This window comes from Macrobrachium nipponense, chromosome 7 (assembly GCF_015104395.2).
Source record: "Macrobrachium nipponense isolate FS-2020 chromosome 7, ASM1510439v2, whole genome shotgun sequence".
In the NCBI taxonomy this organism is placed as follows: Eukaryota; Metazoa; Arthropoda; class Malacostraca; order Decapoda; family Palaemonidae; genus Macrobrachium; species Macrobrachium nipponense.
Window position 1 is genome coordinate 49,547,135 of NC_061109.1, and position 23,803 is coordinate 49,570,937.

General features: G+C 42.5%; 1 protein-coding gene across 1 annotated transcript in view; it reads left to right on the forward strand.

The window, feature by feature from the left end:
* LOC135216964 (intermembrane lipid transfer protein Vps13-like) overlaps positions 1–23,803 on the forward strand; it is an 840,085-nt gene that overhangs the window by 321,206 nt on the left and 495,076 nt on the right. The window contains 3 exon segments of the mRNA XM_064252490.1: positions 9,160–9,327; positions 10,559–10,693; positions 10,799–10,971. Coding sequence (XP_064108560.1) covers positions 9,160–9,327; positions 10,559–10,693; positions 10,799–10,971 — 476 coding nt within the window.

Consider the following 23,803-nt stretch of genomic DNA (forward strand, 5'->3'; position numbering starts at 1 on the left):
TTTTTGCACCATTTTAAATTATCCTTTACATGAAGTATTATATATGAAAATGTGCGCAATTTCATGTTAAATACAACAAAAAAATACTCATGATTGTAGCTATTATCAGTTTTGAAATATTGTCATATAAATAACGATAAGTGCAAAAATTTCAACCTTCGGTCAACTTTGACTCTACCGAAATGGTCGAGAAACGTTATTGTAAGCTAAAACTCTTATATTATAGTAATATTTAATCATTTGCCTTCATTTTGCAACAAATTGGACGTCTCTAGCACAATATTTTGATTTATGGTGAATTTATGAAAAAACTTTTTTCTTACGTTCGCGCGGTAACTCTTCTGATAAATTTTTTCGTGCGATTGTTCTAATGTTTGCACCATTTTAAATTTGCCATTACATAAAGTTTTATATATGGAAATGTGTGCAATTTCATGCACAATACAACTAAAAACAACCCATGGTTGTAGCTTTTATCAGTTTTGAAATATTTTCATATAAATAACGTTAAGTGCAAAAATTTCAACTTTCGGTCAACTTTGACTCTACCGAAATGGTCGAAAAATGCAATTGTAAGCTAAAACTATTATATTATAGTAATATTCAATCATTTACCTTCATTTTGCAACGACTTGGAAGTCTCTAGCACAATATTTCGATTTATGGTGAATTTATGAAAAAAAAAAAACATTTTCCTTACGTCCGCGCGGTAACTTCCGAAAAAATTGGAATTTTTTTTGTGCGATTGTCGAAATGTTTGCACCATTTAAAATTAGCTGTTACATAAAGCTTTATATATGAAAATGTGCGCAATTTCATGTAGAATACAACTAAAAATGATTGAAGGTGGTAGCTTTTCTCATTTTTGAAATATTTGCATATAAATCATGATAAATAGAAAAAAAACCACGTTCGGTCAAATTTGACTCTACCGAAATAGTTGAAAAACGCAATTGTAAGCTAAAACTCTTATGGCCTAGTAATATTTAGTCATTTATCTTCATTTTGAAACAAATTTGAAGTCTCTAGAACAATGTTGTGATTTATGTGAATTTTTGAAAAATATATTTACTTCCCTCTGTCGCGCCGATTCGCGGCCGCAAGTCTCCGAAATGCGTACATCGCATTATCCTAATATTTGCTCCTTTTCATATTAGCCGTTTTATAGAGTTTCATATATCAAAATGTGTGCAAATTCATGAAGAATACAATAAAAAATAATTGAAGGTTGTAGCTTTTCCCATCTTCGAAATATATGCATATAAAAAAATATATATATAAACATTTCGACATTCGGTCAATTTTAACTCGTTCGAAATGATCGAAATCTGCAATTCTGATCTAAAACTCTTACAGTATTGTAATATTCAATTATTTGTCTTCATTTTGAAACAAATTGGAAGTCTCTAGAACAATATTTAGATTTATGGTGAATTTTTGAAAAAAACATTTTTTTACGTCCATGCGTTACAAATTCATACATCATTTTGTGATAATATTTTTCCGGTGTTGCTTTTATTGTTTTAAAATGTATTATATATGAAAATGATTGCAATTTAGTGTACAATACAACGAAAAAAAAAGTAACTCGTTAGCTTTGACTGTTTTTTGCACAGCGTGATTTGAATACAATTATGTATGAATTTTCTTTTTTTTGCTACCATATATCGCATTATTTACATATGATAATGATATTATTTTTCATTTCTGATAGTTGCATACTAAACTTCAGGCAATGACAAAAAAAGGAGCCAAAAATGAACACTTAATCTTCAAAACTAAGCGTGCTGTGATTTTTTGAAAAAAATATTTTTTCCGCTTCCGCGCTCACTCCAAACCGGGCCCGGCATACGGGAGAGGTTTTGATTTTTAGGGCTTCGGCGTAAAAGGGTTAATCTGTGCCATAAGCCCCATAAATCATGAGTTTCGGTTAATGACGGTTTTCACTTATCACCATCCCGCTGAGAACAGAGCCCCTGCCATTAACCGGGACTGCCTGTATTCCTCCTCCTTTACCTGGCTCCCACACTTCCAACCCCTACCTCATTGCCAGCCTCAAGTCAAAGTTAGTGCGTAATTTTAATCAGACAATTGGTCTTATAGTGGATACTTTAACCCAGTTGGACCATACCTGTGAAAGTCCTACTGGACAAAATGGAAGGAAGAAGTGTTAGCGAAGTGTAATGAAGGAGGTGGCTACTCATACTGCCGATGCTCCTAGACAAAGGTCACTGGCATGCTCCCTTAGACCTGGGGAAAGTCATACCAGAGGCCCAAGGGAGGTCGGTGGTGTCTGCCCATGGGTTGTCACCCCCTGGGTTGGACCTTTTGTATGTCCCAGGTTGCAACAGTGGATAGCCGTTGGAAAGAAGTCCATATGGAAGTAATTTGGCTGTCCTGGAATTCTAAAGGCTCCAAGCTCTGACAAGAGGCATCATTGGCACTTTAGTGATGAATTCCGGCCACTAAAATGGCACACAGAGGATAATAGTTTGCTCTCCAGTGCCCTGCAAGAGGCTCAGGGAACCTTTACACAGCCCAGCCACAACCTTTGTGCAGTTTTTGGGATAGCCCAGATAATTTTTCTCCAGAGCGCCCTGTGCTGGAACCCACACAAATGTTCTTTGTCTCCCAAGCTCTCTCCTTTATCTATTGAACGCCCATTAGTGCCTAAGTGCCCAATAGAGTCTGAGCGCCCATTAGTGCCCAAGTGCCCAATAGAGTCTGAGCGCCCATTAGTGCCTGAGCGCCCATTATTGTCTGAGCACCAATTAGTGCCCAGTAATGCCTGAACAACCAAGCACCCTTCAGTGCCCGAGCACCCAGCAGCATCCAAGTGTTCAGTGCTTAGACTTTCAGTTGCTTCCTTGGAGCACCCAGCACATTCTCTGACTTGTCTGGCATCTGATGCCAAGTGCTTGACATCTACTTCTGCACACTCATCTCTGTCTCGTTCAGTACTTCCCACTGTTGAAGCTGTGGATCCTTCATTAGCACTCATCCAGCAACAACTCGCTGACATTTTGGGCCTGTTGAAGAAAGATTCTTCATCTCCTTAGACCCCCTCTGTGTCACACAGAGCTTCCCTGGTTTTTTCTCACCAGTGGCCCCGGCTTCTCCGGCTTCCACGTTCTTTATGAATAACATGACTGCTGACTTATCCATGCTACGGAAGATGGTGCACTCTTCTTTTGCAAGGATGGCCTTGAATGAGCTTGATAATTGACTCTCAGAGAAGAGAGAGCAGGGTAAGTCTTTCTTTAGTTATCCTCCTTCCAACCTTGTCTATTTGACGTATTTGGCGTATGTCACCAGGGAAGCTCCCTCTCTGGAAGTTGCTGCCTTCTCCCAGGGGAACTTTTCCTGCCTTATACATAGACTCGCCCAGGAGGTCGGCCTTCACCGTCGCCAAGGTGATGTTCTCTTCTACTGAATTTGACCACCAAGAATCTTTTTAAAGTATTTAAAGTCCTTAGCTTTTCGGACTGATCAGCGGGTGCATTGGCTTGGAAGATTAAAGATTAGTCCTCGTTACCAGAAGACCTTGCTTCAAATTAGCTGAATGTCATTTCTTGCACCAATAAGGGTATTAGGGATGGCTCACAAGAGCTAGTCTCTCTTTGCCATGGGAGCGCTAAAAAAGAGAGTTTTGTTGCTCTTTCACCAAAAAGGGTGACACTGCCTCACAGAAATCTGCTTTGCTCTTCTCTCCTCTCGATCACCAGCATCTTTTCCATCAGTGCACTGTCAGCGACATTGCTTCAGATCTTCAGAAGAAGAATAAGAATACATACTCAAGACCTTTTAGCCTGGTCAACTAGGCGCCCTAGAGAACTTTGAACTGTTGGCACAAAATCAACTTCTTCCCTTCAACCCCTGCCCTTTCGTGGTGGCAGACCAAGAGCCCAAGTGAGACCTAGGACAAATCCCCCATTCAAGAAGTCCTCCAAGTCTCTTGCACGGAAGTGAGGGCTCTTTCCTCCTTGCGCCAGTAGGAGCCAGGCTCCTCCATTTCTGGGAGAGATGGAGTACAACGGGAGTGGAGGAATGAATTGTGAAAGTATTGAAGGAGGGCTACTCCATCCCATTCAGGGAGAAGCCCCCCTTAGTCAACACTCCCATCATGTTGACTGCTTACTCTACTGGCTTAGAGAGGTTTTTGGCTCTCTCAGACGAAGTATCACCCCTCCTCAAGAAGAGAGCCATAGAAATAATCGATGATGTCAGATCAGACAGTTATTTTAAACATAGTCCCCAAGTCATCAAGGGGATGGAGGCCTGTCCTGGATGTCTGGTCAGTGCCTTGGATTTTTTTGTCAACAAGACAAAATTCAAGATGGAATAAGTCACTCTGTCATGTCATCCATTTGCCAAAATGACTGTTTGGGACCATTGATATGCAGGATGCCTATTTCCACATTCTTGTACACTTGGACTCCAGGAAGTACCAATAGTTCGTGTTCTGCAGCAAAGTTTACCGGTTTCAAGCCTTATGCTTCGGTCTTTGGACAGCTTCACAAGTGTTCTTGCTCTTCTTGCAAAATGGCTACATCTCATGGGGATAAACATCTCTCTCTTTTTAGACAACTGGCTTCTTTGATCACCCTCGAAGGAGAGGTTTATGGAGGGCCTTCAGAAGACCCTTCACTTAGCACAGGATTTAGGCCTTTTGATCAACAGCCAAAGGTCCCAGCTAATTCCAATGCAGAGGATTCTATATTGGGGTGATGACAGACTTAGAGTTTTCAGGTTTTTCCATCCCCCAAAAAAGTATATCTTAGTTTAACCAGACCACTGAGCTGATTAACAGCTCTCCTAGGGCTGGCCTGAAGGATTAGATATTTTTACATGGCTAGGAACCAATTGGTTATCAAGCAACAGGACCTACAGTTTATTGTGGGATCCGAACCACATTGTATCAAGAAATAAATTCCTCTGATTCCGCGTTGGCCGAGCAGAGAATCGAACTTCGGACCACCGGATTGGTAGCTGAGCGCGAAATCCATTCGTCCAATGAGTAACTTTCAAGCCTTATGCTTCGGTCTTTGGACAGCTTCACAAGTGTTCTTGCTCTTCTTGCAAAATGGCTACATCTCATGGGGATAAACATCTCTCTCTTTTTAGACAACTGGCTTCTTTGATCACCCTCGAAGGAGAGGTGTATGTAGGGCCTTCAGAAGACCCTTCACTTAGCACAGGATTTAGGCCTTTTGATCAACTGCCAAAGGTCCCAGCTAATTCCAATGCAGAGGATTCTATATTAGGTGATGACAGACTTAGAGTTTTCAGGTTTTTCCATCCCCCAAAAAAGTATATCTTAGTTTAACCAGACCACTGAGCTAATTAACAGCTCTCCTAGGGCTGGCCTGAAGGATTAGATATTTTTACATGGCTAGGAACCAATTGGTTATCAAGCAACAGGACCTACAGCTTATTGTGGGATCCGAACCACATTGTATCAAGAAATAAATTCCTCTGATTCCGCGTTAGCCGAGCAGAGAATCGAACTTCGGACCACCGGATTGGTAGCTGAGCGCGAAATCCACTCGTCTTATGAGTAACTTCCCCCAAAAGAATACAGTTAGGCTTGAGGAAAGTGAACAAAATCCTCTCCCGTCAAACCTGCTTGGCGTAATGGATGACTCTTCTTGATACCTCAGCCTCCATGGAGCAGTTTGTCTCCCTGGGAAAACTGCAAATGAGAGTACTTCAGTTGTACTTCTGGGCCAGCTGGGACAAGGGAGCTCATCCAGACACGTTCATCTTTCTATCTCTCAAGAAATCAAGGAAGATCTGTTTTGGAGGTCAGAAAGGAGACTGACAGAGGGAAAGTCCCTCCTCCCATGAGCAACTCTCTCTCTCTCTCTCTCTCTCTCTCACTCAGAAGATGCCACAAGTCTCGAATTCTTCAACAGGAGGGGAGGGAGAGGAGGAAAAGGCGACGGAGGTCTTGCCCTATGGCATCTGCTTGAAGCTGGGACACCTCCTACCAAACACAGAGTCCATCCAATCAACCAACAGCGTTGGTGTCATGGACAATGATGGAAGTTATGTCACAGGCAGAGATGTATTGAGAATATCACGGCATTTGGACTGGTAGCCCAAGTCAAAGGTCTCGGTGACACAAAGATGGGAAAAAAGGCCTTCTGCCACCTCCTACAGCAACCAGAGGGCCTCCCCAGGACATGTACACGTGACAGATAGTGGAGAATTTAAACAAAACAGTACTAACACAATTATATCATATGTCAAAAGGGTACCAAGTCAAGCATCATAGGAAGACGTTATTCAAAGCAGTCTGTAAGGTTGGTATCCCCGTGTGACGACGCCGTATTATTAGCAAGCGACTCCGATAACAGCAAGGAACGCACCACCAACATTACTGACTGCTTCCAAAGTCTCTCTTTTCACAGCACAAACACACACATAAAAATTTTGTGAAGTGGCATCTCTGTCAGAGGGAAGTGAAGTAGAGGGGCTCCCAAGTTCTGAGCAAACACTGCCGCTGCCAGACTTCCAGGCAAGAAGTAGGGCTGACAACTGAAGAGCCTGTAAAGAAACATAACATACTCTCTCCCTCAGGAAAGAAGATTTCTATCCTGAGAGAGGGAAACAGAATCATATTTATTTGAGGAAGGAGGGAAAGACGGGAATGAGCCATACAACCCATGCCCCACTCCCACCAAAATTACAGAAAGCGACGAGACGACAATCACTACTGGCCCTGCAAGCAGCCGGGAAGATTGCAGTCGTACGCCGTTAAAATTTGTGTTGAAGTATGGGAGTACTCCTATGCTAAAAAGTCAAATCATAGCATAAAAATCTTGTCTGCAACACAAAACTCTATGTCTTGAACAACCAGAAACACAAATTCTGAAAAATTAAAACATTACTAAGTTCTAAGAAAATGTGTAAGATAAAATGAAAGATACGTAAAACATTAATGTCAATACAAATTTTTTCAAATTATCTTCAATATAACAAAAGTGAAATACTGAAGAACATAAAGTAGCTGGGCCCTCTCTCCCTGAAGGGGAAATATCCCCTTGGGAGATGGACCAGCATACTCAAAACACAAGTGATGATGAAGCAGAGGAAAATGCACATCATCTGCAATTTGCATCTGTCCCAAAGAAGATCAACATGAAAAACGTTGACGGGCATGGAACTTCTGGGCTGAATAGGTAAATATGAAACAATGTATACAGGCTTCGATTGAAAAACCGGCTTGGGGGAAGGAGAGCAAAGTAATATACAACTCCCAAGGTGGTTAAAGAAAGACGTGCATTAGGAGGTTCCAAGCCTGGTCAGTGACCAACAATACCTCTTTTATTGTTTTTAACTGGTTTTCAGCTGGCGCTAGAAGATTATCCTATTGTTAAGACTGAAGGGTTGTTAGCTATGAAAAATAAAAATTGAATAAAAAATTTGTCAATTTTGAAGTGTTAATTGCTTCGTTGTTTGAACGTTACTGTAACAAATTGTAAAAGAGTCCTGTAATTGAGTGTCAAAAAAGTATTAAGAAATAATTTTCACCCTAAAGTGTTCCATTCTCTCTAGCGGTAGTGTCACAGAGAAAACGGGTTATAATGACAGATGTAACTTTTAAAAATGTCACGATTGTTTCAGGATTCTTTTGAAGGTCCAAAAAATTTTGTTTTCTTTTGCCATTTTCTCAAAACTAAATGCTTATTTCTCCAAGAAGATAAATAAATTTAATGAAACTTTTAGCGTAGTATAACTATATGTCTTTGTTATCCATCATTGGGAAAATCACTTTTCAGTGCAACTTTTTTTATTGCAAATTTTTTAAAAGTGATGTCATGATTTTTTTCAACTGCAAAACAAATAAACTTAGAGGTCCAATATCTAAATTTCTACACAAGAAAACTTTCATTATTACTTATAGAATAAGTGGTAAAGATTTTAAGCAAAAAGTATGCCATGTTAGAAATGTTACAGAAACATGTCCTTTCATTATCATTGTTAGATGTTGAAATCCTTCAAATTATGAATATACAATACTTGGAAGGGTTTTATCATAAGTGAAAGCTTGAAGAGTTTTGTATAAGTGATGGTCCTTAAAAATGGATAGCATGAATGGCAAGTGAAGTCCAAATCCTCGGCAGGCTTTCCCATGGCTCCTGGGAAGTATTGGTCATAGACCCTTTATGACGGTACTTGTTCCAGTGTCCCTTGTGTGGCAAACTTTAGATGACACAAGGGTCTTAGCATTATCCTTTCAATCCAAGAAACTTTGCTTTCTTTTACTTTTCACCCTTTCTATTTGGCCACTTCCTATTTAGCTGTCAAAGTTCTTTTAACTTTTTCTTATTCTGAATTGCACCTCTCATTTAAAAACAGACCTTGTGTGTTACGCTAGTGAGTCTAGAAATGGAACTCAGTGGTTTAGTGGTATTCCCCTTTAAACAAATGAGGATGAGTGGTTGAGTGGTTATATAGACGGTTAATAATTTTGAATGTGGTCTCCATTCTTCCCAGAGGATGTTGGTATTGAATGGATATTATCGTGATTACTGCCTTCTGTATTTTATATCAAAGTAGTAGGTTGAGCCTTCGGTGTCATTCCAGGATGCTCAGAATTTCTCGTCAGATTAGAACTTATGATTAAATACACAGCTTTGATAGTTTGTCATTAATGTTGGTATCTGTAAGAGAAATCTTTTGTTAGATCCAAAGCTGGCTCCAATTGCATTTACTGTTTGAGCTCAAGCCAAATTGTATTTTTTTCTTGTTGAAATAATTGTCATACAATTCTCCCCAGGACTGTAAGGAAATATTTTCAAGTACTAATTTTTCCGATAAAAGTACAGTACTTGGATAATAATTGGAAACCAGATAAGGACTGTACAAAAACCATATATTTGTACATTATCTACAAAATTCCTAAAATTTGATGAGAACTGATTAAGGATTGTTATCTTATTTCATATTGGAGTTATTTGTGGTATTTTTACTGTCTGTTTGGTATCATATACTGTTTTTGTGCTTTCTTGCATTTGTTTTGATCGATAATTTCAAAAGCCAATGTTTGGGAATTCTTCCAAACTTATCATCTTAAACATCATAAATAAGTGTCAGACAATTTTTCTGAAGCTTATACCTGTGTTTCAGTAAAATGATTTTCTTCTTACACAGATTGTTGAGGTTGTTGGAGCAGAAGCATGGGATGCTGAAGTGTCAGTTTATGGGAGGGCTACAGAAGGCCTACAGTATTTGGACATGAAACGAGTTGACACAAGCATCACACTCACCTTTGGATGTGCACGTATTGTGTTCCTTAATAAGTTTGTAATGGATGTGCTGGTTAGTATTTATTATTTAGTTCTTTGAATTCTTACATTTTTTCTTCATTATAACTACTTTTAGGAACATTAAAGTTCCTTTGCTGTTACATCTACATTTGGAGGAACTTCCTAACTAATTTTAATTTAACTTTAGATTGCATAACTTATCTTCCATTAGAAATCCAAATGTAATTGTAGTTTGATTATTATGATACCAGATTATTATAAACCAATCAGTCAGTCAAAGGTTATGAAGTTATGTGCTCATAAACTTTTCTTTGTTCTGAAAAGGTTCCATTTGATAAAGTGGGAGTTAGTAAGAGAAGTGTATTTATTTTAACTGAGTATAGCTGCATTATTGGTTAACATCAGTCTCATGATATGAGCCATTTCATTTATATGGAATTGTTTCTACAGGTGAACCTTCCCTGAAGGAAGAAAAAACTTCAGCCTCATTCAATGTTTAGTGCATGTGGGCAGTAGGTCTGATAGGTCATGGCTTCCATAGCCATTCCTACTTTGTTTGTCCACCATATTATAAACATGATTCCACATCCTGTATTTTTCAAGTATTGTATGTGCTCTTCATTTCATACATTATTTATTCATTTTCAGTCAACTTTGTGACAGATATGTTATTTTGGTGACTATAAATAGTTATCCTTTGAATCACACTAGGCATCAGTTTCAAGACCCCCATATGTATATAAAAAACCTCATAGGTTCAAACCCTTTATATCTGGTGGTTATAATACATTGTATGCAGGTAATACATTCATTGTTTTGTTTAATGACCTGAAAAATTAACTTTAAACACAGGTGCCACATATTCCTTACATTACAATTTTTGATTGTTTTTAAGCTGGCACTAGAATATTATCCTATTGCTAAGACCTCAGGTTTGTTAGCCATGAAAAATACAAATTAATTAATTAAAAATTTGTCTCTCTCTCTCTCTGTAAATGGGAATTTAGGTCACTTTTTACTCTCTCTCTCTCTGTAAATGGGAATTTAGGTCACTTTTTATTAGAGCTGTAGTACTAAGCATTTCATGCTCTTTCATAATTGTAACTGTAACTGTCACTAATTCGAAGTTGATCAGTCATGTTTAACATGTCTCTTAAGTACAAATGTGCACTAGATGCTGAATGAGGCTTAGTCTATAGGAATGTTTTCACAAAATAAATGGCTGTATCCTATGGGTTGAATTATGTTTTATTTTTATTTTAGAAGTAATTAAACTTTTTCAGAATTGGGTTGATAAATTTCAAATGGCTAAGGCTGCCATTGCTTCTGCTGGTGTAGCAGCTGCAGCAGCAGCTCAGGCTAGTTTACAGGATGCTTATGCGCAATGTTCTCGTGTCAGCCTAGCTTTAACTTTGAGGGTAAGTTTTCTTTTGTATTTTTTTTATATTTATATAGATTCTGAGTAATGTTGTTTTGCTGAATTTTCTTAGTTTTATGTACTTATGAAATTTATACAATTTCAGGCTCCTCTCATCCTGATTCCACAAGATTCACGTAGTTTGTCAGGACTTATGGTTGATTTAGGTCAGATTACTATTAATAATAAGTTTGAACTTGGAGAAGAACGCAACGAACTAGGCTACCCTGCCATATATGACAAAATAAATTTGGAGTTACATAATGTCAAATTATCAAGGTAAGGAAGTAATTGTAGTAATTTTGAAACTACTACTTTTAGTGGAAATAATTGTTTTTCACCTTGATTTGTAGATAAATTTGAATTGTTACACCACAGATGTATTACTTATAAAAATCCCATTTCATAGTTAGTAGAATTCCTTACATGCCAGTTTTTTGTTTAACAGACAAAAAGGATAGTAGCAGCAACCAGCACACCTCATGTGTGCTTGTATTTCCCTGCAATCAGGAGTTAACTGTCTCATTTCTCATATCTTCACCAAACTTAAGAATCTTTTATCTGTCAATCACTCAATCCCTTGTATCTGCTAGTGCGTGTACAGCTCACTAAAATCCCCATTATTATTCTGACCTCATGAAAGAATTTCTTGTTCATGAATAAATCATCAAATCACCAAAAGTTTTCCTGAGTCTCATTACAGAGATTTAGCAAAAATAAGTTCATGGTGCAAATTATGGTGGATGAATTTAAACCGTAACAAAACTGAAAGTAAGATTGTTAATAGGTGAAAGTTATTGGATCCCACCAACCCAGGTCATGTCATTTACAGTGTTCTTTATACATGGAGTTCATTTAATAATCTAGGTATCATCCTTGATTACAAATTCACTTTTGAAAAACTTATCTGCAGGCAGTCCCTGGTTATTGGCGGGAGTTCCGCTCTCACCAGGGTGTTGATAAGCGAAAACTGCCATTAACTGAAACTTGGTTATTTATGGTGCTTATGGCACCAATTTCCAGTTAATGGCGCTGATAACCAGTTAATGGCGCTTCCTTTATGTATATTATGGCGCCGTAAATTGCCAGTACTCTCATGAATTTTATAGATTGTCAGCCATTGGGGTTTTAGTGGCCCAACCCCTCTCCCTTGTAAGTTGTGATTTGTCCTGTTTATAATTGATGGGTTTGTTGTAGAAAGCATCCAATTTTAAAAGAATTTTTCGTACAAATCCATCACTGATAATCAGTTTCCACCTCCAAACTCAGCTGATTTTTCACTCCTAGTATTTGGCTAGATGAGACTACAAGTGAGACAGTTTGTTTCTGGGACCTGTAGTGGGGCAAATAACAGAAAAATCATGGAAATGATGATACAGGCATCAAATTTGGCCCAAGTTTCCTCCAAGGTATACTAATCAAATCTGCCCGATTGGCCAATTGAAAGTCCAAGATTGCACCATTTTCAAGATGGCCACCAAAATAACCACCCGAAGTAGATGTTGTTCATACGCGAACAAACCTTCCGTCTTAATAATAGGGTAATTTCTAGCGCCTAGCTGGATCCGGTTAAAAAACAGATGAAAGCAAGGAATCTTGTGATATCTGGCAACGCATGCGTAGATTGGGTGAAGGATGGTCGAAGATCATTCACCTACGATACGCATCAGTATTTCTTTGACAGCCTGGGTGAGAGTAGTGTTTACCTCTCTTGGCCTTTATCTGGTTCATTGCCCATTTCGCTTGTGTTTAGTGTGTGTGTGTGTGTGTTTGGCTGATATTATGGCTGCCTCTGCTCCTTCTCGACCTCATTAACGTGTGTGCCCCGGAATTCCAGGTTTTCCGTGTTCTCGTTTTTGGCTTCGGCAGTGGCTGACCCCCACATTGTGCAGTAGGTGCCATTTTAGTTTTTGTACTATGAATCCTTGCACGGAATGCTGGCATGGCTTTAAGAGCAGTGGAAGTTTTTTTAGCAAGAGAGAACATCGGAGGGTTTCGACTCTTCCTTCATGGGAAGGTTTTTTGCCTCTTCCCAATGCTTCGTCTCCTGCAGTATTCAAACCCCATAGTAGAGTTGTTCCTATGTCTCCTTCCTTTTCTTCCATTGATTCGTCGCTGGAAGTATCGGGAGGCCACCAGACTCATGTTTGTAATGTGCCTTTTCTTCTTCGGGAGTTAATTTGATTCCTAGGAATGGGAGGTTTTTTTTCATCATACTCATTTCTTCCAGGGTCGGAGGCGTCCAAGATTGCGGCGATTGGAAGACACTTGGGCTAGAGGGTACCCTGTCTTGGAGGGGTTGCTCATTACCCCCCCTCCTCCTCAGGCAGGCCAGGCCATCCCCCCTCCTCCCGGCCTTGTCTTCGTGGGTAGTCGAGGTCAGCCATCTTGTATTGCTCCGCCAGTGACTGTTGCCACTTCTTTGAATCGGAGGGAAGCTGTGGGTGGCGTCAGCCCTGTTGATGACGTCATGGGATCCGTCGTTGTGTATTCCTTTGCCAGTGGCGTCTGATTCCCCTTCTCCGAGGGGAGGGCATGACGTCATACCACTTGTGACGTCACTCCCATTGATGATGTCACTCCCATTCATCATCTGAGCACTCTCTCTCAGTCGTGATGTCATCTCTGCCGCCCAGTTCGCTACTTCTCCCTTCCATGTCTTCAGAGCCTTCTCTAAGGTTATATGCCAGGCAGTGCTTAAGAGGTTGGACTCTGATTTGGATAAGTTGGCTGCCTTGTCGGTTGGGAGGACTGGAAGGAAACATGTTGCTTCGTCCCCGCCTCCTGCGAAGAGATCACATAAGAAGCCAGTGCTGTCTTCCTCTCCCTCTTCCCCCTCTACCCCACATCGGCGTATCAAGCGTTGAAAGGCTAAGGACTTTGCTCTTTCTTCTCCTACGAGGGAAGAAATATGTGGACGTATTCTCAAGAATCTTGGTGTTTCGGAGAGTATTAGTGGCTTCATCCTCTGCCTCAAATCGCAGGCATGTTGCAACTTCCCCCGTCCGTGCAAGTCTCTAGTGTGTTGCAACCTCCCCTGTCCATGCACATTGCGAGCGTGTTGCAACCTCCCCTGAGAGTGTTAGTGTGTCTTCCATTGTGTAATCTGCAGTGGTTGCTTCGTCCTCTGCATAGAATCGTGGGTGTGTTGCAACTTTCCCCATCCATACACGTCCCGAGTGGGTTGCAACCTCCCCTGTCCATGCACATCACGAGCGTGTTGCACCTTCCCCCTCCCTGTACATGATGCAAGTGCTCCTTCTTCTCCAAGTCCTATTTGTCGCAGGAGTGTTTGCCTGCCCCTCTCACTGATGCTTCTAAGAGTTTGATTCTCGAGGATTCTCCTTCGATCCCGAGTGTTCGGGATTCCTCTCCAACTCACGTTCGTAAGTCTGCCACGCCCGTGACCATTCATGGACATATTAATGAATCATCTGTTGGAGGAGAACGTAGTTATGTTCCTAGTGTTATAGTGGGTTCATCTCGGGAGCTGACATGTGTACCCAGCCCAGACAGGTTAGTTGGTGTTTCGGGCTGTTTGGCGGCTGATCCTACCGTTAATTTTAATGAGGAAGGTGCCTTAGAGGAGCCTGCACATCCTTCTCATCATCGGTCTCTGTTGCTGGAGCAGGAGGAGGGAGACACGCAAGAGTTTTTGTCTTCCTTCGGAAGTTGTTGATCTCATTCGTGGGTTCAACAATTTGGAAAGTAGGTCTCAGGCTCGGTTGTCTACCCTCCTTCTTGCTTGGAAGCCTTGGTGGGAGCTACGCGGGATCCCAATCCTCTTTCCAGCTTCCCTGAGGTTAACGTCGCTTCGCTCTAGGGGCTCTGCCAAGCTGCTACTACTGCCTCTCTCGGGATTAGGAGGTACTATGCTACGAACTCTACCTTTTTTATGTTGCGCCATCTTAACCCAGACGTCATTCGCCTGAAGCCGGAATTAACCTTGGAGCAGTTATGGCCGGTGGCTCCATCCTTGTCTCCGCAGGATTCCTCAGCATTGGAGTCTATGGCAGCCTCCATGTTGCTCACGGTTTCTTGGCTGGACTTCTGGTCTGTGGTCTTTGCCAAGATAGCTTCTGACAGGTCCCCAGAAGGGTTGTGACTGCATCCTCTCTTGCCAATCTGTTGCAGTCTAGAGGCAAGGCATTTTCATATATGGCTCACCTCAGTGTTAATTTATGGGCTAACCTTCTGCTGATTAGAATGCGATAGGCCAGTGTCGGCCTGACACCAAAGACAGACTGGTGCACCAGGCTGTCTTAAGTCAGAGTCTCGTCCTCGGAGACATCTGACTCCTCCTCCGCCCCCTGTCCAGCAGTAGTCAAGTAGATCATCGCCTGGTAGGCCATCGAGGAATTAGAGTTTGGCAGGGCCTTCCCGTTCGACTCAGCCTTGGTCAGAGGGTCAACGTCCCTTTCGCTCTCGTTCCTTTAGGCCAAGAAGGGGCCCAAAGGGCAGAGGTAATGGGGCCTTTGGTAGGTTAGGCACCTCTCCCTCTCCTGTGCCATGGAGGGGCTTGCCTAGCAGACCTTTGGGCCAAGTGGCAGAGTTATGGGGCAGAGAAATGGGTTGTAGATACCCTTCGGGTGGGGTACCTACTGCCATTCGATTTCTCTCCCCCTCTGTTGGACAAACCGCAGCTCACGAAGGCATATCCTCCAGATTCTCTGAAGTTCTTGGCTCTTCAGGAGGAGGTGCAGAAGATGCTGGACAAGGTTGCGATAGAGGAAGTGGTGCATCCGTCTCCGGGGTTATACAATCACATCTTGTACTCAAGGCGTTTTGAGGATGGAGACCTGTGATCGACTTATCCAGAAATGGGTGGTAGATACCCTTCAGGTGGGGTACCTACTGCCATTCGATTTCTCTCCCCCTCTGTCGGACAAACCGCAGCTCACGAAGGCATATCCTCCAGATTCTCTGAAGTTCTTGGCTCTTCAGGAGGAGGTGCAGAAGATGCTGGACAAGGTTGCGATAGAGGAAGTGGTGCATCCGTCCCCGGGGTTGTACAGTCACATCTTCTTGGTACTCAAGGCGTTTTGAGGATGGAGACCTGTGATCAACTTATCCAGAAATGGGTGGTAGATACCCTTCAGGTGGGGTACCTACTGCCATTCGATTTCTCTCCCCCTCTGTCGGACAAACCGCAGCTCACGAAGGCATATCCTCCAGATTCTCTGAAGTTCTTGGCTCTTCAGGAGGAGGTGCAGAAGATGCTGGAGAAGGTTGCAATAGAGGAAGTGGTGCATCCGTCTCCGGGGTTGTACAGTCACATCTTCTTGGTACTCAAGGCGTTTTGAGGATGGAGACCTGTGATCGACTTATCCACCTTGAACCACTTCATCTTATATAAAGACACGGTTCAAGATGGAGACCCCGCGTTCGGTGTTGGCATCCCTGAGGGAAGGTGACTTCATGCTGTCGATAGACTTGAGGGACGCATACTTCCAAATCCCTGTTCATCCCACGTCCAGGAAATTCCTTCGCTTCTCTCTTGGGAACAAGATCTTCAAGTTCAAAGTCCTATGCTTCGGGCTGACAACAACCTCTCAAGTGTTCACAAGGGTCTTCTCTCATGTCAAGTTGGGCCTATGCTCAGGGGATCTGTTTGCTGAGGTACCTCGACGATTACTTGGTCTTGGCAGTTTCCAGGGAAAAGCTGCTGCAGGACAAGGATCATCTACTTCGGTTCTGTCTGGAACTGGGCATTGTAGTCAACCAGGAAATGTCGAACCTCATACCCAGTCAAAGGATTCTCTACTTGGGCATGGTCATCGATACGACAGTGGCAATAGTTTTCCCGTCGGATCAGAGATTGGAGAAGTTGCGGGTGGTAGCGTGCAACTTCCTGTCAGAACCACATCAGTCAGCTCATCAGTGGCAGGTTCTTCTGGGAGTGTTGTCACTCCTGAAGAACCTGGTCCCTCATGGGTGTCTTCTTCTTCGGTCTCTGCAATGGAGACTGGGAGAATTCTGGTCTCCGGGAGGGGACTCACCCCTGTTAATGTTTCTTCTGTCTCTGGAAGTGAGAGAAGACCTTCGTTGGTGGTTTAATGACCAGAATCTTTTGAAGGGTGTCCCTCTGTGTTCTCTTACACCGGACTTCCTTCTGTTACCACACGCCTCCCTCGCAGGTTGGGCGGCCTTATGTAGGCGACACCTCATTGCTTCAGGCGTTTGGAGGACAAGCAGCAACATGTCAACGTCTTGGAGTTGGAGGCAGCCTTCCTGGGTCTGAAGAAGTTTTGGGAGAAGGTAGAATGTCATTCTGTCGTTCTCATGTCGGACAACACCATGGTGGTAGCCTATGTGAACAAACAGGGAGGCCTGGTTTCTCGTCAACTTCACGCCTTGACCGTCAAGGTTCACTAGTGGGTGGTCAGCAGTTAGGTAGAATGGTCGCAGACAAACTCAGTCGTTGGGATCAGATCCTTGGCACTGAGTGATGTCACTTTATCAAGTGGTAGCAGACAAGCTTTTCCAGGCTTTAAGTAGACCCATGTTGGACCTTTTTGCGCCTCGCTTCATCAGGAAGCTGGAGATAATCTGTTTAATGGCCCCAGATCCTTTAGCATTGGTAGAGGACGCATTCCAACATCCCTGGGACAATCTGGAGGTGTATGCCTTCCCTCCGTTCTGTTTGATCCATCAAGTTCTGAACAGGCTAATGAGTTCACAGAGTCTCAGGATGACTTTGGTAGCCCCTCTGTGGCCTCAAGCAGAGTGGTTCCCAGATCTGCTGTATTTGTTGTCAGAGGTTCCGAGGGAGATTCCCGCTTGGTGACATCTCCTGTGTCAGCCCCATGCGGAAATGTTCCACCAGTCAGTAAAATCCCTGTCTTTTCACTGTTGGAGGCTTTCAAGTTTCTCCTCTGAGCAAGAGGCTTTTCTCAGAAGGGCATATGTCCAGCTGTCTCAGAAAGTCGACCTCCGTGGTTCCAAGGCAATAAGCGATCTACTGTGATTGGTGTTGTAACAGGGTTTTTCTCCACTCGCAACCTCTATTCGGCGAATAGTATACTTTTAATCTTCCTTAGAGACGAGAAACTTTTGTTCATTTCTGCCATTAGAGGCTATAGGGCAGCCCTGAGTTTGGTGTTACGCCCCAAAGGTATCGATATCTCCCCTCTTCCTGGGAACTTTCCTTGCTAGTTAAGGGGTTTGAGCAGTCGAGTTCTCCTAGAGAGCTCAAGCCTCAGACGTGGGATGTTTCCTTGGTTCTCAAGAGCTTCACTAAGAGTCCATATGAGCCCTTGTGTCGCTCATCTGACAGGAACTTGACGCTCAAGACAGTTTTCCTTCTGGCCTTGGCATCTTCCAAGAGGGTAGGAGAGCTCCACGATCTGAGCTATGAGGTGAAGCACACCAGGGGTTGGGGGTCGTTGTCCTTCGAATTTGTCCTGGAATTCGTGGCCAAGACCCAAAATCCCTCTGTGCACGATGACAGGTTCACTTAGTTTTCCATTCCACCACTGAATGACTTGTGGGTGGTGATGCTCAAGAGCTTTTGTTGTGCCCTGTCCCGGCCCTGCGGTGCTATCTTAAAGGGACTCGGCACCTTGGGCCAGGCTGCCATAGACTTATTGTTAGCACAGGCCGTACAAGAAAGAGGTGTCTAAGAATACTATTTCTTTTTGTGTAAGGGAAGCCATCAGACAGGCATACTTGTCTCTGATGATTCCACCACCATGTCTGTGCAGGCTAGAGCGCATGACATTAGGGGTATTGGTCCCTTTCTGGCTTTCTAAAAGAACTTTGTTGTACATAGAGTGCTGAGCACTGGTACTTGGTTACGCCAGTCCATGTTCGCCTCTTTCTATCTTAAGGATGTTGCCCACAGATCTGCGGACATGTTTTCCCTGGGTACTGTGGTGGCTGCCCAACAGGTTGTGTACTCATAGTCGCCCCTAACAGGCCACTTTTGTATCTTTCCTAAGATGATTGTGTGTATGAGAGAATGAATGAGTTGGCTGGTCTCCTTTCTCTTGTACCTTTACTTCTTCCTTTGGGCGGGTTAAGGAATAGACACTTTATTCGCTGGACTGCTCTGATACAGGCGAGTAAGGTAGTCATACTGATAGTGTGGTCACTTATTATCCAAATGTCAAACCCTCTATTCGGTAGCATATGCTCCAATCCTAGGCAAGGAGGAGTTGAGAGTAGTACAAACCCTGGTGTGTTGGTTTGCTATTAGACAAAGTTTCTCTTTGGTTCCCTGTACTATGGTTCTCCCAGATATCATTGTACATCACTCAGGTCTGAGTGGTTAGATATTAATTTATCTAGTATCTCAACGGGCTTCAGTCCCTTTCCAGAAATCATTTCTTCTGGAAGCTGGACAGGTGGGTAGGCCCCCAGCCGGTCTAGGGTGTCTTGTACCTCCCTCCAAGTATGAGTCTATCCTATTGTTAAGACTGAAGGTTTGTTCACGTATGAACAAATGACAAAATTTTCTAAGACAATTTGTGTTTTTCATAGCTACAAACCTGAGGTTTTAACATTATACTGCCTGCCTTTAGCCACCCCTCTTGTTTGTTAAGACATCCTGAGTTGGGAAAGACTGATGCATGACCGAGGTGAATGGTCTTCAATCATCCTTCACCCAATCTACGCATGCATTGCCAGATATCACAAGATTCCTTATTTCATCTATTTTTTAACCGGATCCAGCTAGGCGCTAGAACTTATCCTATTGTTAAGACCTCAGGTTTGTAGCTATGAAAAATACAAATTGTCTTAGAAAATTGGTCATTTTTGCTTAGAAATATTTGTAGTTGTCTGATTTGCATGATCTAAGTGTGGATTCCTATGTTTTGAAGCCTGCTGAACTATATTTTCCTGTTTAAAAAGCACTCTGATATTTCTCAAGATGACCACCAAGATGTTTGTCTTTCTTTACATAAGTTTTGTCCTGGCTAGCACATTTTAAAAGTTAAGCATACCGTGCTGCTGTTTCTTGATCTGCTACTGTTCACATATGCAGCTGCAGAGTGATGTGCAGGGAAGCTCTGCCAGAGAGCACTTGCATCTTCCTTTGCAAACCTTCTTACAGGAGCACTTTGTCAATTCTTGACAGCTTGGTGCAATCAGTGGTAGTGTTGTCCAGTGTATTTGCCATGCTTCTCCTTTCTTTGTCCACCCCTATTTAGCTGGACTGCTCATGTGTGAATTACAGTCGGCTGCCTGGCCCCAGGTGATCCCAGCCTGGTAGGCTGCACGCTTTGCATGTTCTCTGAGGGCTGCCTGTGTTGGTGGAATTGAGTTGTACGGCCTCTGCTTGTGGGCAAACAGATCTAGTCTTGCTTTGTCCACACCAGTGGCTGCTCTTGATCTGTCATTTACATAAGGACAATGAATCTATCCAGCCTCTGCATGTCAAGATCATGAATCAATGTTGGATGCTGGCTGAGATTGATGAATGTTTCAGTAATATCATCAAATACATTCCAAGTCTGCCATGCAGATTTCTTCGCTTTCCTATGGAAGGCAGACACAATGTCACATCCAGTGAATGAGTGAAAGTAGGGGATCCCTCTAGCTTTCTCAAGCCCAATTTCAGGAACTACCTCATGGACTGGAATCTATTGCATATGGGCTCCTTGGCCAAAGCCAACCCACATTTCCTGAAGGCCTAGTTTCTGGAAGGAAGGCAGGACAGATATTGCTATGACTGCCACATCAGTGTCATTAGCCTTGATGATTATAGACTGGCTCCTCAGTTGTTGCATCCCTAGCGTGAGCAAATATTCGACTGTCGGCTTCTTTGTGACAACGGGGGAACACAGCATCCAGAGACTTCACTGTGTTGCTAATGACATCCTCTCCTTTTGTGATTATGACTGTGCTTGTCATTTCTGCTTCTCACATCTTTTCGGCCAGGATGTGAAACAGTTCAGTCTTGTTGCTGGGGTCACGAAGGAAGCTTTGCCAGTTTCCTGGTGTCTTGCTTGTTCCTGTCACTCTTCTTCTGATTCCTTTCCCCCTTTTTGACCTTGTCTGATTTCAGACTTGATTTCTTGTATACATCAAAGACTATGTCCACCCGCTTGTACCGAGCACCATAGGATTCCACCTTTGGGATGATGCCATCTTTGGCATAGTCATTAAATGTCTTTGAAGTACGTGGAGGTGAGGCATTGATAAGTGCTGGGCTTTCAATGATGATTGTATCTCCCTTTGGTTCTTCCACTGGGACATTCATTTGTTTGAATTTTAGCCTAGCCTAACCCCTTTATTTCTTTACACAAATGAATAATCTACCCACCTGTACGCTTTCTCCAACTCCAGTATACTCCAGAAATCACCTTAGAACAACAGCACAACAAGACTTACGACCCAAAAAACTCCTACCAGACAGAGAGCTCTCCCATACCAACCACACACAACCACCACGTGCTTTCTACTGCACCGTGTTATTGTTTACATCCTGCCGACGCCGCCGCCATCTTGTCTATGACGTCACAGCCTATGACGTCACAACACAACTTAAATACATCAACAGACACCTTCTAGAATCTACCACATGCTGTCCATATATAGGACACCCACCATATTTCAACAATGCATAAAATACCAATAACAATTATACAATATATAATCAATTTGCACTTCAAGAATTTCAACCAGCTGTGACTTCTGACACGTATGAAGCTTGCCGCTGTCACTGAGAGATGCAGGGTATGACTGATTCTCGTGCTTGGGGAGAATTCTTGCAAGTCACACTGTCTGTTGTACTGTAGAAGTTGTGATGTAGCAAAGTGTGATTTTGAGGCTCCATGATGGAGTTGGGACTTGATATCTGCACCATGTTCAATCATGCAAACAAACTGAAGCAGTGATGGTGGCACAGCCTGTTCTAAGTCTTTGTCATGAAAATAGCTGCTGAAATTGACTTCTCACGGAGCATGTCTTGTCTTATTATCCCAGCGGCTTTTGCTAGAGGGATCACTTTACCATAACGGGATGCTTCTGATAGGAATGAACCTACATCAGTTTCAACAGCCAACAGAACTTCTCGTCCTTGGCAATTAGCTTGCAGCTGTGGAATGTGCAAAAGCCGCTGATCCTTGAGTCAAGTAGGATGAACATCAGGCAAGTCAACACCAAGCTGTTCCAGCCTCTGCTTGTAATTACAGCTTGGTCAAATCAGCAAGCTTGAAAATCGGTGGCCTCTCACTGGCATTTTTCATCTCGCAGATGTAGGTGACTAGTTCAGAGAAAGCGATTGGATATGCATCCTTCCAGTGTTCCTGTGCTTTTTCTTGCTCCTGCACCTTTAGGTATGCCTGTTCTCAGTTATACAATGCCACCAAACAGCCAGGGTGATATTTCACTTCTTGGGCTACGACATCTCCTGCACTTAGTTTGGCGAGAAGTTTTGTATCACGGAGTGTTTTGGCACTTTTATTTATCCTCCTATTTTCTTGCATTGTCATTGCTTCTCTAAGCTCCCCTCCTTCAGTTTTGCAGGAGAAGCATTCTTTTGTTTTAGTTTCTTGGAGCTTTCATGGAATCTTACTTCTACCCTCATCACTAGTACCTACATGACTTGCTCTGTTTTCAGCTCGGTGTAACTTTGTGTTGTTGAACAGAAGCCTGCAACCCTCATGAAATTGTGCCTTATTTTTTCTCAACGTTTCCTCTATCCCAGAACCTTCATCATGTCTTGCAGGGTCTAGCTTGATTGGTAGCGCATTGAGTGAGTGAAACAGAGGAATATTCTTTGCCAAGTTCATATATCCATCATCCCCTCTTCTGGCAGGATTGGCCTGGGGAGATTTTAGATCTTCTTTCTTAACCTCCTGACATAGGCAACACTTGGTCCAATCTGTTTTCCATGATCATCCAGTAGAGTTCGCATCCATGATTATGATAACGTTCAGGGTCGAGGGTTTTTCCTTTTACCACCCTGTACATGTAGTATAATAGGCTCTTATGTCCTGTAATATACAATAGGCGCTTTCCTGTATGGGATACAACTAGGTTCTTGCACTGTGCCATACACCTAGTCTGATCATTCATCCAGTGGCATAAGTCCCGTGCGATCTGTACACCATCATCCAGATAACTAAAACCCTGTTATCCTTGGTTCGGCTCTCCCGAGCTGGCATGTCTTGTCCATTCAGGTGTGGCTGCCTAACTGATTTGGGGTTGATTAGGCAGCATTTGGGATACTAGTAGGTTGTTGCAGTACGCTGGCAACATAAATTTCCTACTTAGCTGACACTGAACCCCATGCTGAGTTTTACAGCAGTGATGTCACCAGTGTGCCTTGGTAGTGCCCAATAATCTCTCCTTTAATACAGTGCCTTAACCATGTTATAAACTAGAAAATATACATCAGCAGGCTTAAAAACATAGGAATCCACACTTAGATCATGCAGTTTGGACAACTACAAATATTTCTAAGCAAAACATCAACTTAGGGTGGTTATTTTTGCAGCCATCTTGAAAAATGGCTGCCATTTTTTATTTTCAATTGGCCAATCGGGCAAATTTGATTAGTATCCCTTGGAGAACAATTGTGCCAGATTTGATGCTTGTGTCATCATTTGCACGATTCTTCTAAAAAAATAACTCGTATCTGCCCCACCACTGGGAACCTGTGGTTGCTTTCTGTGACCTGCTGGCTGCCACTAATGTACGTATTATAATTTGTTTTACTCTGAAATGGGCTTTCTGTAGTTACTGGATTATATGAATTTTGTTGTTGTTTATGATAAATTAGGTTTATAGCTCATAAGCAGTAAGTAAAATTTTACAAAAGAGTGTGTCATTACAGAATAAGTTGAATTCCTCCATATGGAATTTTTGTTTAATAATATAGTATAATTTACTTATAGTATTATTAAGAACTGTCAACTAAATGTATGTGAAATCACTCCCTATAACCAGTTGTAGTTAGTGCTCATAGCAAAACAAGTTCCAGTATTCTCACCCCCATACTCCATTAGTGTCAACCAGTTCCATTTTTTTCCCCCTTATTGATGTTTAGTATAGTGCTTGTACTTATATTATGGATTAAGTTGCTTACTAATGAGACATTTTCTGTTGTGACTGGGAGGATTATGAAAATATGAAGGTGCTTCTAGGTATCTTGAGAAAATGT